At 37.2% G+C, this 17,969-nt stretch overlaps 2 protein-coding genes across 2 annotated transcripts; both read right to left on the bottom strand.

Moving 5' to 3' along the window:
- Positions 1-7,621: 7,621 nt before the first annotated feature.
- Positions 7,622-10,522, bottom strand: LOC107574771 (macrophage-expressed gene 1 protein-like). Its single transcript, XM_016261212.1, has 2 exons — positions 10,070-10,522; positions 7,622-9,157 (listed from the first exon to the last, which is right to left on the bottom strand). Exons 1-2 carry the CDS (start codon positions 10,517-10,519, stop codon positions 7,622-7,624), a joined length of 1,986 nt encoding a protein of 661 aa, XP_016116698.1. The 5' UTR covers positions 10,520-10,522.
- A 2,728-nt stretch (positions 10,523-13,250) lies between these two features.
- On the bottom strand, positions 13,251-17,404 carry LOC107574770 (perforin-1-like). The gene is made up of 3 exons (XM_016261211.1): positions 17,275-17,404; positions 16,483-17,020; positions 13,251-14,274 (listed from the first exon to the last, which is right to left on the bottom strand). The coding sequence occupies exons 1-3, from the start codon at positions 17,288-17,290 to the stop codon at positions 13,251-13,253; spliced, it is 1,578 nt and encodes a 525-aa protein (XP_016116697.1). The 5' UTR covers positions 17,291-17,404.
- Positions 17,405-17,969: the final 565 nt, after the last annotated feature.

Raw genomic sequence — 17,969 nt, 5'->3', positions numbered from 1 at the left:
CCCCAAATTCACTGCACAGGACCCAGAATTCATAGCAATGCCAATGGTACTGATTAAACTTTAATTATAATGATATTTTAATGATACAAAGACCTCATTAAATGAATGACTACCAGTGTTACAAATAAAAATGTTTTAAAAATGTACTATGTGTTTGTGAAAAAAGCAACAAAACTTAAGGGGAAAAAACACTATAAATCAGTCAACAAAGATCAACTAAGGAGAGAGAAACAATACAAACCCTATTCTGAAAGTTAAAGCTCAGCAGTTTTTTTTAATGGTAGCTCCTTTAGTCAAAGTCATGTGATTGGAATCTTTTCATTTATTTTGATGACTAGAATGCCACCTTTAGATTTTGCAACAAAAGAAACATGTGTGACATCATTTCAAATAAAATAAAACCAAAAAAGTATTTTGGAGTTTGTTTCAGTGGTTTGAACAATTTCTGAAAAAAAACTTCACACTGGCCGTTAAACACTTGTGAACTGCAATTGGTCCATGATGATTACTTAATAGGTGAGTGTGCTTTGGGCCTCCTGGTTCTTTTATGTGGAAATCTTTTCAGGTTCATTTCTTCACTCATTTTATGAAGATCAAACACAAATATATCATGATAAATTTGTATGTATTTTACGTAAAATGTGGTTCTACAAAATGTTAATTTACTTGCGTTTTTACAGACACTAAAACGTACAATACTAACGTTTTTACAGCATCTACAGTGATTGTACACCACTGATGTATTTACAGCATTCAAACGTACAATACTGACGTATTGACGACACCTAAAACTTAAATTATTTACAAATGAACAACTTTACAGACTTACAAATGAATCCTTATAAATATTGAAATCGCCTTATGAATCCTTATGAATATTGAAATTAATTTTATCATTATTGTATTAATTTGCCATATCAATGGCATTATGCTTTCATATAACATTTCATTCTGTTCTGTGTGATTTCTGCCACCAACTCGTTTAGAAAAATAAATAATGTTAAACAAGACTACACTTAAAGGGTTAGTTCACCCAAAAATGAAAATTAGCCCACAAATAACCCACCCTCAAGTCAGGGATACGAATCCCAATGGTGCCCAACTCTGGGTGTGTGTTCACTACTGTGTGTGTGCACTTGGATGGGTTAAATGCAGAGCACAAATTCCAAGTATGGGTCGCCACACGTCACTTCACTCACTTTAAAAAAAAAACTACATTATTTAACGATTAAGTTACAGGTGTATGTAAATGTACAAATAAAGCATATTTTGACAGTACTTACCATGTTCAGTACTTACAGTACTTACCTGCCGCTTCTCTGCTCTGTGAGATTCAGCGATGGTTCAAAAAAGATGTGCAAATCTGCCCAATGTCAGTAGTGAGTCCGCTAGTTGGCAGTGCGCTGTCAGGAAGCGGGGCAGATCTTGTGCACATGGCCGTAATGAGTGTGACAGTACATCGGAGCTGGCAGCTTGAGCGCAGTTCTGCCCCGGAGTCTGTTGCTATCAGGGGTACCACTAGGCCTGCTACATATGCACCCCCTTCAGTACTGGCAAGAGGGATTCTAGTTCAAATTTTGTACAGACTGGTGAGACGCCGCCTTCTATGGGCACAGCAAAACCTAGCTCCGTTTAGTGAGAGCTGTGCACGTGCTGGGCAGGCTGAACCAGGAAGCAGACATGCTAGACCCAGCCTGCACCTGTATGCCTGTGGCTCTGTTCCCTCAGGTCATCAGATGAATCAGAGAGGACAAAAGCTTGTTCCTTCTAGTGGCCCCACTCTGGCAGAACCAGTCATGGTTCCCCAGGATGGTGCAGCTGCTTTCCTTGGCCCCATGGCCCATACCACTGAGGAGAGACCTCTTTTCCCTGGCAAAAGGGATAATTGACACCCCCAACCCGAGTTGTAGAGGCTCCATCGATGGCCCCTCATTAAGAGCCTTTGCCCCTCCCTCAGAGTGTTATGGACACTTTTTCAGAGGCCAGAGCTCCTTCTACAAGGTGTCTTTATGCCCTCAAGTGGTCTGTCTTTTCTCACTGGTGCACAGACCAGAACACAGACCATTTGTCCTGCAACATCTTGTCAATTTAGTCTTTCCTTCATGAGCTGCTGGACAGGAGGTGCACCCCATCCACTCTAAAGATTTATCCTGCTGGCTTTGGCATCAGTTAAGTGAGTTGGTGACTTGCATGTGCGCTCTGTAAGCGCTTCCTGAATTTGGGCCAAACAACTATAAGGTTGTTCTTAAGCCAAAGCATGGCTGTGTGTTCATTAAGAGCACATGTCATATCGCTGTCTGCTCTCCCTGCTTCTGAGGATAAGCAATCCTATCTACTCTGCCCAGACCATGCACCCAGAGTATAAGTAGAGCACTCTAGCAAATTCAGGCAATAGAGGCAGTTTTTCTGTGCTTCAGTGGCCACACTAAGGAGCTGCCTGTTACAAAGCAAAAACTTTCTTAGAGTATAATGGATGCAATAGTGCTAACCTATGCCTCCTTGGACTTGCAGCGTCCTATTAGAGTGAGGACTCACTCCATTAGGGGAATGGCCTCCTCCTGAGCATGCTCTGGAGGAGTGTCCACTGGCAACATCTGTTTGGCAGCCAGCTGGTTCTCCCCATCTACCTTTGTCAGGTTCTATAACCTGGACAATCCTACCCTTCAGGCATGAATCTTGTCTATTTAGCTGACCCAAAAACCTCTGTGTGGTCGGTTTGAGCGTTTGCTGCTTAAGGGCCTGTCCTAATGTTTCAGCCTCACAGACCCAGGTCTACTTGTTGGGCGAACTCTTCTTTACCCTCAAGTATTTTTATTCTAGTATTGGCAGGAAAGCCTGGTATGGGCCCATAGGTTGAGTGCACCCTTAGGCTGGGCTTGTAGAATAGGTCTTCTGTTCTGTGCTGGTAGCACAGCACTATTGGATTGCATTCTCAAGGTGTCAGTAACTGACACAATGTGAGTGAACCATATTGAATGGCAACGTCTTGGTTATTAACGTAACCTTGGTTCCCTAAGATTATGGAAATGAGCACTGCGTTGCTGGCCATGCTACTGTGCTTGTAGCTAGTTGTTGCTTGCCACTCTTCTGTTGAAAGATTCTGATGAAATGGCATGTAGAGCCAACTTATATAGGCAAATGGCCTGCCTATTTCTGGCTAATACATACTGAAAGGCTATTTGTCTGTGCAAGTGCACAACAATAAACTATTCAACAATAAAATAGCCAAGTTACCTGATTACTTTAAATGTCTATAAATATCACCATCAGTTCATACTGCTGTTAACACTTTCTCAGACAAACGGATGCATTGAGACGTGTTTTTTTATTTGGCCAGATGACGTTTCACATATACCCCATTGAAGCTATGCCACAACTGTTCACTCAGATTACACAAGGGAAAAAAGCTCAGTGACGGTTCAGTAATATCAGCTGTGACTCTCATGGGTGTTGTGTAACCTGCTGGAAATTCTGCAGTTGTTGAAATGATTCCTGGCACTTTGGAGGATCCCTTAGCTAACAGTCAGTCACATGACTCTCACAAGTTATAGGCTTCTTGCTAGTTCATTTTTTTATGCCAGTCCCTCGCTAACTTCCCTCCATCTCATTGACTTGGATATAGGCCATTGATTATATTCCCCCAAGGAGAAAAGGAAGTGGAATGCAGCACTAGATTCTAACCTCAAACAGGATGTGAACAAGCAGAGGCCATCTCTTTAATACTTTCACATCTCAGTGCCATAATGTTCGCCTGAGTGGCATTGCTTAGGTCATTCTACTAATTGGAGAGCTCATTTGAAATGTTGAGGCAGGTGCTCCCCTCCGACTGCGCTGACCAAAGACATAATACAAACCCAGCTACTAGGGAGCATTCTTAGAACTTTGACTCATGTTCTGACAAGGTTCTTTCAAGGTCACAATGTTCTTCCATTAATATTAATAGAACGTTTGTTAATAGTTATTATGAATAATGTTCTCAGAAAAACATACATTGTTCATGAAACATTCTAGAATTGGATGTACATCTAACTTTACACGGCCCATTGTCAATTATTCACATTAGCATCATTATTCATCCTTAGCATATGTATCACATGCTTTGCAGTCACCTGAAGAACTGATGTACTACAAGACCACAAAGGAATTGTATATTTTTTGCTTTTGATGTGTTATTAGGGCTCATTATCACACTACAATACAAGATCACTTGTCAAAATAAATTAACATGAAACATTCATTTTGCAATTATTTTATTAGCTTGTACAGCTCACAATGTCATACATGACAGTAAAATGGCTTGCAATAATTCTGTAGAATTTCTATTGTAGAAGAAAACAACATAGGTTAACATAAATGTTATCTTGTGTTTGCCGAAAAGTTCAGAAGTTATAATTAAAAGTTTTTCATATTTCCTGACCACTAGGTGGCACTGTGCCTACTGTGCATGTGCCATCGATTTCCATTAAAATAAAAGCAATGGTCTAGAATGAGTTTGAAGAATAATTTTGAAATTAGAAAAATTGTTTTGTTCCTAGCCCTCATTATTCAAAAGTATTAGCTCAAAAGATAGGGAAGAGGGAAAATTGCATATGATATAACATCAAGATTGTCATGCAAGCTCTTCACCCAGTTTGAGTATGCTTCAGCTGGGCTTTGGTTTAAAACTAGGTCTGGAAAGTATTTCTCACCTCCCAGCACCTCTATCTTGTGTGTCATGAAGCCCTGGTAGAATCCCATGCCTATGTTATCTTTAAGGATTTGAGAGCAATTGTTGGAAACCATGGCATTGGCTGGATGGAACCTCAAAGCCATGTTTAACTCAATATTCAGGCAGTTCTTGATATCGGTCTCTGAGAAGCCTTTCAGGGTTGCAAGACAAGTTTGAAAAGCCGTGACTCACCTCACTCGCCCTCCCAGATGGACTTGACGTGTGTAGTGAGTGCCGTAAGTATCTATAGTTCTTCGGTACAGGGGTTTTGTTTCCTCGTCATATTGTGTCGGAAGTCGCTGGAGGTGTTTTGAAAATTCAGTGCTGAGCTCTGGGTGGTCTGTAACTCTGTAAGGCAAGGCAAGCTTATTTATATAGCACATTTCATACACAGTGGTAATTCAAAGTGCTTTACATAAAAGGAAGTAAAATAATCATAAATAAATATAATCACAATAATAAAAACAGGAATTTATAAAAACAGGAAGGATTTATGGAAACAGGAAAGAAAAAGGAATTTATAAACTTTTAAAATGAATTAAAACAGTTAAGAAAAGAAAATTATTATACATAAAATATTCAGTAAATGCACAGCTAAACAGATTAGTTTTGAATCTAATTTTGAATGTGACTAATGTTTTAGCACATCTGATCTCTTCTGGAAGCTGGTTCCAACTGCGGGCGGCATAATAGCTAAAAGCAGCTCCCCTTGTTTTGTGTGAACCCTTGGTAATTCTAACTGACTCCATCCAATGATCTGAGTGGTCTCAACAAAATGAAGTTATCTGTCAGCAGATTCTGAGCGGGGTTTCAAAATAAAACTGTAATTTGCCTGACATTTGGTTTTTCATTGTTTTTTGACAGTTATTTTGTCAAAGGTTGTGATAAGAAAGTACTTATTAAAGAATGTTCTGGGTTTGTTTTTCAGATAAAACCATGATTTGGCTGAATTTTCAAGTGTTTATGCCTAAATTGTTTGGTCAGATGAGGATTACATTTGGTTTAACTACATCAGGATTTTATAAGCCCTGACGTGACTCTGAACAGCCAACAAGAATGAACTTGAAATATATGTAAATTTATTTTATGATGTTAGATTGTGTGTGTGTGTGTGTGTGTGTGTGTGTGTGTGTGTGTGTGAAGAGTTCAGATGCAAAAGCCTCTAAGTGCCATCTGAAATTTTCTTCTAAAATTAGTATTTTTCTCAGGCTCCTATGTTTATGTTCAGTTATTTCACTTTAATGGCAAAGAAAATAACCAATTCATTTCCATTAAAGTGAAATTACTGAACCTACACATAGGAGCCTGAGTAAAATAAAAATTTCAGATATACATGTAATATACTTACACACACACACACAAATTATTGTATTCTCTCTCTCTCTTTATATATATATATATGTGTATGTGTGTGTGTTATCTAAAGATACAGTGTAGCAATGGCATCCTTTGCAGAAAGTAAGGTCAGAACACCGCTGTGTGTGCTGCTGCAGTGGCCTCTAGTGGTAAATTTTGTAGGAAGGGCTGTCACATCCAACCATTTTTTAACAAACATCCCAGTATGATTTATTGCAAAACAGTGAACACTAAAACATTTTACGGGGAACAAAAGTTAACAGAAAGAAGAAAGTAGAACTTGAGAGTCTTGAAACCTATTTTAAATTAAGATAACTGTTTTGCCAGGTTCTGGATTGAGTTTAAGGATGATTAAACGGTATCTATAGCCTGTATGCATACGGTGGTCAAAATTAATAGAACACTAGTATTTTCACCAGATAAAAATGGTTATAAGTCAGTTATTTTATCTTTTGTTGTAGTGTGTCAGTATATCAGTTTACATTTCCAAACATTAATTTTGTCATTAATTGTAATAATCCAGTGAGATTTTTTTTTTTGCACAAGGAGTCTGACAACAGCCAATTCTCCACACAGAGATCTGATCTCATCATCATCCAGTCTGTCTGAAATGACATGAAGAAACAGAACAAACTGAGACAGACTAAATCCAGAAGAACTGTGGCAACGTCTCCAAGGTGCTTCAAGACACCTCCCTGCAAAGCTACAGTACTGTTAAAAGTTTTAGGCACTTGTGCAAAAAATGCTGTAAAATGAGGATGCTGTCAAAAATAATGTCATAAATAGATTTTCTTTATCACTTAACTTCTTTCAACTAAATTAAATCAACATTTGGTGTGACCATCCTTTGTGTTTATAGCAACATTTGCCCTAGATGCACTTGTGCATAGTTTTTCAGGTAGCTTTGCTAGTAGGTCTAAAAAAAAAGTTTTTTAGCTGGTGAAAATACTATTGTTGTAATAATTGTATTTACTGTATATCATGTATATACCACTGTATATCGTACCATATCACCAAAATACTAGCTTTTGAGTACAAAACATCAATAATGATACCTTTAGAAAATGCACACAATAAAGATTTTTATTTTAAAGATTTAAAAAATACAGATCAGGAATATTAAGCCATTCAAAACAAATCACACATTACTGATTGGTGTTTTTATGCATGCTATTTAAATCAATACAAAGTTTAAATCATTGCAATGTAAAGAAAATATATTTTTCTCAGAGAGAACATTTGTTTTGATTATTTCATAGATATATATGTAGTTGGTTAACTTTGCAAATAATATAGTACCACCACCACCACACCTGTTATAACTGGATTATGATAATGATAATGATTACAAGAAAAAAAATGTAAAAAAAATGGAGAGTGTTTTGTTTTTCTTTTTAAACTAAAACATCCTTTATACCCATCACTATGTATTAATCACTGTGTAATTTCATTACAGTTCTGACAATTATCATAATTTGCATTTTCATTCTTTTGTTCTTCCTGACTCTTTAAGACACTGTCAAGTTTGTTCACACTCAAGCTAAGAAAACCTTTTTATTAAACAACTGATACCACAAGAGCAATTAAAGCTATCAGGCCATAGGTTACACCAGCCTTTTCTCCTCCAGACCTCACAAAAATTGTATTAATTTCAACAGGATTTGCCAGTTGCCATGTCCTTGTTTGTCCAACTCTCACCCCGGAAACATTACCTTCTGTCATTACAGCTACAGAGTTGGTGGCAGTCATGTCAACCAGCGGTGGGCTTGTGAATGGTGGGAGACGAACAGGTTTTAACTGACCACCACTGAATACACCAGACTGGACACAGTACAATATCTCACAGCCATCACTAACAGCAGCAAGATGTTGGCTGAACTGAGGTGGACAGCGAGATTGACCATTTGAGAGAGGGTTGCCAGATTGGCAGCTGAAGAAACCACCAAACGACACAGAGGATTTTGTTGCTGTGACATAATCATTGCTCAGACAAACCATCAAACCACTAGACAAAAATTTTTGGACAAAGAAATTTGGAGGACAGCTATAAGATTTGGTAAATGGATTTTGCAAAGATGGCCCATGTAGCCCTCCAAAGAGGTATCCAGAGTTCAAAGGGTTTTTCTGAGTTGAGGAACACCAGTAAGTGTCCACCTTTGCACGACGGACATGGTAAACATCGGCACATGTTTGGGAACAACAAGTAGACAACCATAAAAAGCCACATGAACGACAGTTTTTTTGGCACTCATAAAGAGTATAACCTTGTTCTATTGTCTCAGAGCGTAACAGGGTGGTGTTGTATTGTGAAGGACAAGAAAAAACACCAGTAGCTGGGTTTGTCTGTGCTGTTTCATCACAAATAGCATTTCCATCTGATGTCAGTGCAGTGCACTGTTGGTAAACGCCACCAAAGCTAAGATTGGTGACTGAACCTTCACAAGATGCATCATCTACATTTGCTTGAAAGTTGAAGTTTTTAGAATCTGGATTTACACAACCTGGAATAGTATTTACTTTATAGTATTGCTCTGCAGCCTGAGAAACCAACAAAGCTAATTTATGTACTACTGGTACTGGGAGGTCTGGGAATGTTGTTGGATTCAGAAAATAGGGAATTGGCAGCCCGGAGCGGTCAATAGCCACCAGATTATTGAGCGTACTCTCTTGCCACTTCTGCAGAGTGATGCCTGGGTAGAATAAAGCCCCTCCTTGGCTCTGAATTAAGGAATATGTGATGTTACCCTGATAACCACTGATTTGAGAGTTTTTTTGTGATACATTGCTGCCAAAATCAAATTTAAGTTTTTCGAAGAAGGAAAGACCTGCTGATGAAGATACAGAAGACAATTGTAACTGATTCTTTGTGACAAAAGACATTTTTAAATACTCCTCTTGCACTAAAGTGGCACCAGCATCAACACTTGTGATGACATGGGTACCATAATCAAGTATGAGTTTCTCTGACAGATACATTGCTAAACGTGTTTGATTGTTCTTAATAGCATCTGCGATTTCCTCGGCCTGTTGAGCAAAGTGGATGTCAAAAGGGAAGTCGGGATATGCCTTTACTGAATATAGATGGTTACGGACCTAGAAACAAAAATAAAGAAAAAAAGACAGATGGTTTATTTCAAAGGTCTATTTTAAAGTAGGGCAAGCATACAGCCTGTTTACACATCAAATATGTGACCCTGTCTGTGATCCAGGCTAAATCTGCTTATCGATTCAGATTCTTATCGATTCCCAGTTTCGATTCCAGTCAAACATATAGATATCAAACACATTTATTCTGTCTCTCTTTTTGCAAAACATTTAATTGCTGCTCAATACCATCAACAAAAATCAGCCGGCTACATAAAACCTGGACTCAATTAAGAGCTGTTTGTGTGCAAAATAGAGCTGCACGATTCCGGATAAATTGAAACTTTTTTAATGGAGAAAAAATATTAGACAACTAAACTAAATCTCATGGAATTTATGAATGGACTGATTCAATGACTCACTAAAGATGTACTTGTTTCATTACTGGATGAATCTCTTGAGAATGAATGAATCTCTTGAATGAATGATTCGAAGACAAATACATTTTTAACAGCCCCTTTTCGCCAACTAAAAATAAAAGATGCGCACACAGGAATTGATAGGTGGAATTGAAATTACAATTCCACCTATCAAATAACCGATTCCTGACCTTAAGTATCCGATTCTGGAATTGGAATTGATTTTTTCGATTCCCAACCCTAATTTTGTGGCCTAAAAATCTGTGTATAAATGCTGAAGTTAAATCATAATGGCAAAGTTGAGGTCTTCTGAATGAATCTTTTCTGTACAGTCATAACAATAAGAGTGAGAAAATATTATGTAATATTGGATATCTTAGTAAAAATTATACAAAATTAGAGTCGTCAGTATTTTTTAGTAATTACTTTCTGTAATTCAAACTGTTTAAAATTCCAGACTGCTGTTTCATGTAAATGTTGTTAGACTGTTTTTTTGACTTACTTGAACTCGTGCTGTTGCAGAACTCTCCTTCACTTGGTGAGTTTTAATACGCTGGTTTTCTTTGGAGAATTTCGCATTGAGCACCAGAAGAAAGGAAGCATCTGCATTGATGGAGCTTGATGTGGAGCTTGTCTGGTCCAGCCATGACATGATGATCTCAGAGTTTGTTTCCACTCCGCTCTCTTTCTGTGGAATGACAAAGACTTCATCTGGAATGAGATATACACCATCTTCTGTGGTTTGACACTGGGAATAACTCAGATTCATCACCCGGCCCATGTCTATGTTGCGCAGGTTATCCCAGCCTCCTCCCGGTAGGACCTCCAGCGCTGGTAAAGGCGAGTTTTTATGGCACTCATTGAGTCCATTACTGGGACGAATGAGCGGATAAAGGTTGCTGATGTCGATACAGCAGTAGAGCATCAGCAGACACAATGTTCTTGACTCCATGATCGTCTGGTGTGCTGAGTAAAAATGCATTTCTCTCTCAGAATTGCATGTCTTATATATTGTCAAGTCAGGGTTTGTGGTTTCACTGAACCAATAGGCATTCATGTTTTATTGAATGATCTGTATTAGAATCTGAAACAACAAAAGATCTTATCATATTCCTTTTAATTTGTCACATAATAACCAGATGACCGAAAGCAAAACTATTTTCTAATCTTTTGTTGTTTAACACACGCAAATATATAACTTTAATGTAATATCCATATTTGTCTGCTTCAATTTAAAATGGTTGCTTAGCCTGAACACTGACTTAATTACAAAAAGCTATTTAAATACAAATACTAAGAGTGCTGTTGTTACAACCTACCACACTATTGGGGTTAGTTATATTGATAGAATCAAATTTTGAATGTTTTAAATGTGTGCATTCATTTAATATGCCAGTCAAATTTGCTTCAAAGGAATTATGTCATTCCAATAAATAAATAAATAAATAATTGTACACATTGGAACCATTTTAACAAACAAACAAACCTACTTTTATAAATACAATTTCTGCAATCATTTATTCATCCTCATGTCATCCAAACCTGTATGCAATTCTTTTAAGGAACACAAAAGAAGATATATAAGGTCTTTATTGGGCAAAAAAGTGAATTTTCCCTCCAAAATGTTCATCTTTCCACAGAAGAAAGATACTGGTTTCTGATTTGTTAATCAGTGTCAATGTTCTCACACGTTTGTTAAACTATAGGGGGAGCTTTGAAAACTTATTTTCTCTAAATGATTTTAAAGTCTACCTAAGAAAAACAAAAGTTATTTTCAGTTCACAATTATGTTGACAATCCTTCAAAAAAACATACAAGCTCACGTTACAGCATTTGAGGTCAAACTTAAATCAGTGTTATCTGATCATGTTAATCCTATTCATCATGCCTTTTTTTATTTGAAGTCTTCTCCTTTTGTGTGTTGTTTGTTCACCTGGGTGAAATGAAAAACATCATCTGTTTTTCAGTTTATGTCCTATCCATTTGTGTATTGTTTGTTATGGTAGAATGCTAAAGTTGACATTTTTTTAGTTTCTATCAAACCTCAGGATCATCCTCCAGACGATGAAGTGGGAAAATGCATATATAACATCAGGATTGTCATGCAAGCTCATCATCCAGTTTGAGTATGCTTCAGCTGGGCTTTGGTTTAAAACAAGGACTGGAAAGTATTTCTCACCTCCCAACACCTCTATCTTGTGTGTCATGAAGCAGAATCCCATGCTCATGTTATCTTCAAGGATTTGAGACTATTTGTTACAAAAAAAGGCATTAGCTGTAAGGAACCTCAAACCCAGGCACCTTGATATCAATTTGACATAAAATATTAGTCAAGATTTGATCAAGATGTTGTAACATTATTTTAAATTTAGTTTGGATGGCAATTTCTTCAGTGGGTGAAAATAGGAAATTAATCCCACACTGAAATTGGTTTAATGTATATGTATAGGCAAATATGTTTGACGTTCAATTTACATCAAGTTTTTGGCATCAGTGCATATTTGACCGTGTTTTTTTTTTTTAGGTGAATTTGATATCTTTTCAACATCAATTGCCCACTGAAAAGTAATCTTTAACTCAATATTCAGGCAGTTCTTGATATCGGTCTCTGAGAAGCCCTTCAGGGTTGCAAGACAAGTTCGAAAAGCTGTGACCCGCCTCATCCTCCCAGATGAACTTGACATATGTAGTGAGTGCCGTAAGTATCTATAGTCCTTCAGTACAGGGGTTTTGTTTCTCCATCATATTGTGACAATCCTTCAAAAAGGCCTACAACCTTGTGTTACAGCATTTGAGGTCAAACTTAAATCAGTGTTATCTGATAATGTTAATCCTATTCATCATGCAATTTTCTCCTTTTGTGTGTTGTTTGTTCACCTGGGTAAAATTAAAACCATTCATCATTTATTTTTCAGTTTGTGTTCTGTCCTTTTGTGTATTGTTTGTTCATCTGTTAATTATTCCAACATTTAAAGTTATGGTAGAATGACAAAGTTTTCATTTTTCTAGTTTCTAGCTTTGTTACAGAGTTAAGACTGTACATGTCTAACCTCTGTTTTCTTTGGGATACCTGTTTGGAGAATATCGTGCAGTCTCTATGTTGTACTTAGTCTTGTTATCTGTCTGGGGAAAAAACGACAACAAAATGAAAAACCATTTTCCATTTGCATTTCTGAAAGATTTTTATTTGTTTTGTTTGGTTTATTTAATAACTGTGTTCTGTGGGAAATGAACCAGTGACCTTGGCGTCTTTATAGACAGTTTTGATTAATGAATTATCTGTTACAGATCATGAAAAGCTCTTATACTTTTCACTTTGCAATACATAACCACAAACACGCACAGGAATCAAACCATTGAAAGCAAAACTATTTTCTGTAGTAGCAGAACAAATACTGTAATAATCTTCTGAAATCTATTAGTCTTGAAAAAAAAACAACAGCTAAAACCTCTATAGTCATCTTCTTTTTCCACAAGAGATATCAAAATGTGAAGTTTCATTTGAACACTATACTTATATATTACAAAAAATTTAAATGAAAATGTAATTATTTTTTTATTTGTGTTTATTTGTTCTATACATGTCTATACAACTATCTAAAAAGCAATATGCAGAAATATTCTTCATTATAAATATGCTTAATATTCTTTTTGTATCATTTGTTCTATACAAATACAAAGTCTTATGATTTTGGTGAATATCTGCTACACCTGGGTCCAGTTAGATGAGCATCACAAGATGCATTGTAGGTGAAATACATGATGCCTCTCTTTAATTTACAGCTGTGTGAATGAGTTCCACGTTCAGGGCTGACCACACATCTCCCCACCATGTCATTATAAATGACATCACTGTCCCAAACCTCAAATATGAGTTCATGACCAAACTCAATTGATCCAAAATCATAGCTGATGTTCCATTCGGGATCATTATTGTCCATAACCACCTCAGTCTCCTCATACATGAGGTAGTACCAAACTTTCACGTAACCATCAGTACGTGTGAAGAGATCTGCTTTCAGGCCTGCTGCTCTCTGCACCATCACTACTAACTTGCCACGGCCGGCTTGCATAGGACAGCAGTTGTGGTCTAGATTTGGTGTTTGTGAGCATCCTTGATTCTCTTTGTGATTTACAGAAAGCATGTTATCTTCAATATACGCAGTTACTGCTCTTTTTAGATTGGCACTAACCTCAAGATCAGCCACCAGATGATGAAGAGGGAAAATTGCATATGATATGACGTCCGGATTGTCATGCAAGCTCATCATCCAGTTTGAGTATGCTTCAGCTGGGCTTTGGTTTAAAACTAGGTCTGGAAAGTATTTCTCACCTCCCAGCACCTCTATCTTGTGTGTCATGAAGCCCTGGTAGAATCCCATGCTCATGTTATCTTTAAGGATTTGAGAGCATTTGTTGGAAAGTGAGGCATTAGCTGGAAGGAACCCCAAAGTAATCTTTAACTCTATGTTCAGGCAGTTCTTGATATCGGTCTCTGAGAAGCCCTTCAGGGTTGCAAGACAAGTTCGAAAAGCCGTGACTCGCCTCACTCGCCCTCCCAGATGGACTTGACGTGTGTAGTGAGTGCCGTAAGTATCTATAGTTCTTCGGTACAGGGGTTTTGTTTCCTCGTCATATTGTGTCGGAAGTCGCTGGAGGTGTTTTGAAAATTCAGTGCTGAGCTCTGGGTGGTCTGCAACTCTGTAACTTTAAATGAACAACAACAAATCATCTGTCAGCAGATTCTGACTGTGGTTTCTAAATAACTGTACTTTGCCTGAAGTTTTCTTTTTCAGTGTTTTGACAGTAATTTGTTTAATGAGGTGATAAGAAAGTACCTATAAAGCATGCTCTGGGTTTGTTTTTCAGATAAAACCATGATTTGGCTGGACAATTTAGGACTAAATTGTTTGGTCAGATGAAGAATAGATGCTAATCTAAGCATCTTTGAGATAATGTCTCTCCCTCATAATATGCAATCCCAAGTCTCACAAGGAAAAATGCACTGATATTAAAGGAACACTCCACTATTTTTGAAAATAGGCTAATTTTTCAACTCCCCTAGAGTTATACAGTTGAGTTTTACCGTTTTCGAATCCATTCAGCCGATCTCCAGGTCTGGCGGTAGAACTTTTAGCTGTAGCTTAGCATAGATCATTGAATCGGATTAGACCGTTAGCATCTCGCTCAAAAATGACCAAAGAGTTTCGATATTTTTCCTATTTAAAACTTGACTCTTCTGTAGTTACATCGTGTACTAAGACGATGGAAAATGAAAAGTTACGATTTTCTAGGCCTATATATCTAAATTAGCCTATTTTCAGGTGCTGCGTAATATCATTGTGCCTGCTGCACCCATGGTACGGCAGTAAAGTTCCTTGATTATTACGCCGGAATGAGAGTATAGTTCCTAGCCTTATCGGCCTATAAAATCGCAACTTTTCATTTTCCGTTGGTCTTAGTACAGAATGTAACTACAGAAGAGTCAAGTTTTAAATAGGAAAAATATAGAAACTCTTTGGTCATTTTTGAGCGAGATGCTAACGGTCTAATCAGATTCAATGATCTATGCTAAGCTGCAGCTAAAAGTGCTACCGCCAGACCCGGAGATCGGCTGAATGGATTCGAAAACGGTAAAACTCAACTGTTTAACTCTAGGGGAGTTGGAAAATGAGCCTATTTTCAAAAATAGTGGAGTGTTCCTTTAAATTAACCAGCTACTTGCACTGCTGCTTCCTTTAAACTACATTAGGATCCTATGAGCCTTCATATATTTTACGGTTTCTGAACAGCCAATAAGAATTAACTTGAAATACATGTAAATGTATTACTTTTTTATAATATCAAGCTGGTATTCTCAAGTCCATTTATCATTAACTACAAGAAAATTAAGTAGCCTAAGGTAAACTGCAATTGAGCATCTGTTTTGTGTATCTTTTTGGATTCAATATGTATGAATTTCACTGCATTATAGAAGACAGTACCAAAGGAACTGATTCTGTTGAAAAATGTTAACATCAATTGCTTGTAGTTGTCACCTGCACTGATATTTTTGTCTAGACATAATGTAGCTTTGCGCCCTCTAGCGAGTAAAAATACCATGCATCTTGCTGAATAACTTTGTTTTGGTTGTGCTTTGGCTCTGCTTGTCTGTGCGGATGAATGATTAGAGGTGTAGTAGGCCTACACATGGATACACACCATCTTATTAGAGCAGACGGACAAATGAATAACCTTTTTTTTATTTTTCCCCAGAGGCCTGCCTTTTTGATAATCCATGGTCCAAACAATTATTGTTTGTGACACAAAACGTTTAGCTTAATGAGTCTTGTCTGCGGATATGAGTGATACTCGCCGATGAATGACGCATGCAATTTCCCGTGAAATCCGCCCCGCCGGTTCTAAAACACAAAATATTATAGTTTCAAGGTGTATTTGGTTAAAGACATGGTTTAGAAGATGGATTTTTGCTGGGGGTTTTTTTTAATTTTTTTATTCTAAATATTTTCAAAACAGTTACATAGTTTGCAAGTGTCCAGATAAATGACCAGTGTATTGTTGCCAAAATGGATGAGATTATTATATGATATATCATTTGAAATTAGTCAATTAGTTAAACCTTAACAGAAGGTATTAGCCTTAACAGACTAATTTATATGTTATTCAGGAATTCTTAGATTTCAATCTGCCCACCGTAGATGAGATATGAGACCTCTAAATAAATGCAAAGTATAACAGGATAAAGATCATTAATTGTGTAGGCCTATGTGCTTTCTCAGTTATCAAATCATCTAACAATATTGTATGCATGTTCAGAGATACTGAGAAAGGATCAGACTGTCATCATTCTGTGAATAAGTTAAAAAGTCATTACAAATACAATGCAAAAAAAGTCATAAACTCATATGTACTTACCTGTAATATGTGCAGCTGAGCTCATGGAGGGCAAATGTTGCCTTATCCATTGCATTCTGAGATTGGGCAAATTTAGCAATATCTGAATGGCTCCCTCCAAAAATTGCCTTTCCTATATCATCCAGGCTAAGGTCCATTTCCCAGTTGTTATTGATGAGTGATGTTGAACTCTTCATTAGGGAGTCAACAGAATGATGAAGAGCACTAGAAAGCTGTTTGCTGCAGCGGCTGAAGGGACGCCAGTCCAGCACAGCTGAGGGAAGTTTCTGTATCTGCCCTCCCTGTAAGCGGTTCTTGCAGACTGTACAAGTGCCATTATCCATGTGTGACTTGACATTGATCAAAAAGGCCCCTTTACGGTGCATCCTGACAACATCAAAGCCTTCGCCCGCCAGGTTGTAACCAGGTACAAATGGGGCTTTCTCACATTCTACCTGAGAGCCTGTATGACAAGCTGAACCCTTGTGCCAGTGTGTCAAGATCAGAGAAATGCAGAGAAACATGTGGAAAACACAGTGATTTGTCTCCATTATGATGTCTAAAGAGAAAATGCAGAGGGTTCAAATGCTAATATTTCATTATTTCTAAGATGGAAAAACATTTATGAGGCAATATACATGCAAAGGTTAAATAATAATGATAATCATAATAATGTAAGAATATTATTGTAAAAATTGCATAATCAAAGTCCAGAATGCAGTTTAGTTTGTATTATTTGTGGCATCGAAATCTGCTTTAAATATCTTATCTGTTAAAAAAAAACATCAGCTCACCAAGTTCAGTTTTACCTACCAAGAGTAGCTTTCATGCAGCAGTCTGTTCCAGCTGTGTTATACCACCATATTGACCTACTTCAGAAAAATCCTTTTCTCTGTTCTTCTTTCCAAATTACAGTTTCTTCATGAAATGTTTTAGCTGTGGAGTCACTTTCTGGAATGCTAATGCTAAAAAGGCGCACTGTAAAGACTGAGTCTGTGGCATTTGTCGAAGGGAGTGTCTTCCTGTCAGCCCAATTCTTCTGTGCTGGACAGATTTCATCCGCTGACTGGGTTTGTTTAGATTTTTTTTTTTTTTAGTAAATACCAGCTGTGCGGTGCGGGAGGGTTCTCATGAGACTTCGCATAAGGGAAGATGAAATGCAAGGTCAAGATTAATCAAACAGGACATGTGGATGACAAAATGTAGCATATTCCTTTTTACTTGCAGTTGCATGTAAGACAATGTATATTATGAAATGAAAATCATAGGCCTACTCATTAGCACATTGCATGGGAAAGTACCGGTCAGAAGATTTTGGATATATGGAAACACACTCATGTTTTTATATATTTATTTATTTATTTATTTTAGTATATACATTTTATGGTGGAAAATGCCAAATTTAACATTACAACAGTCCATGTAAATGCCTGAAAAAAAAACTATAACGATGAATTAAATTAATTTTAATGTCAAACAGAAAGGTGTCATCAATGGATTATTTTGTT

Source organism: Sinocyclocheilus grahami, unplaced genomic scaffold, assembly GCF_001515645.1.
Source record: "Sinocyclocheilus grahami isolate Dianchi unplaced genomic scaffold, SAMN03320097.WGS_v1.1 scaffold2333.1, whole genome shotgun sequence".
Classification (NCBI taxonomy): Eukaryota; Metazoa; Chordata; class Actinopteri; order Cypriniformes; family Cyprinidae; genus Sinocyclocheilus; species Sinocyclocheilus grahami.
The sequence above is the reverse complement of the archived record's forward strand: the minus strand, read 5'-3'. Positions and strand labels throughout refer to the sequence as shown.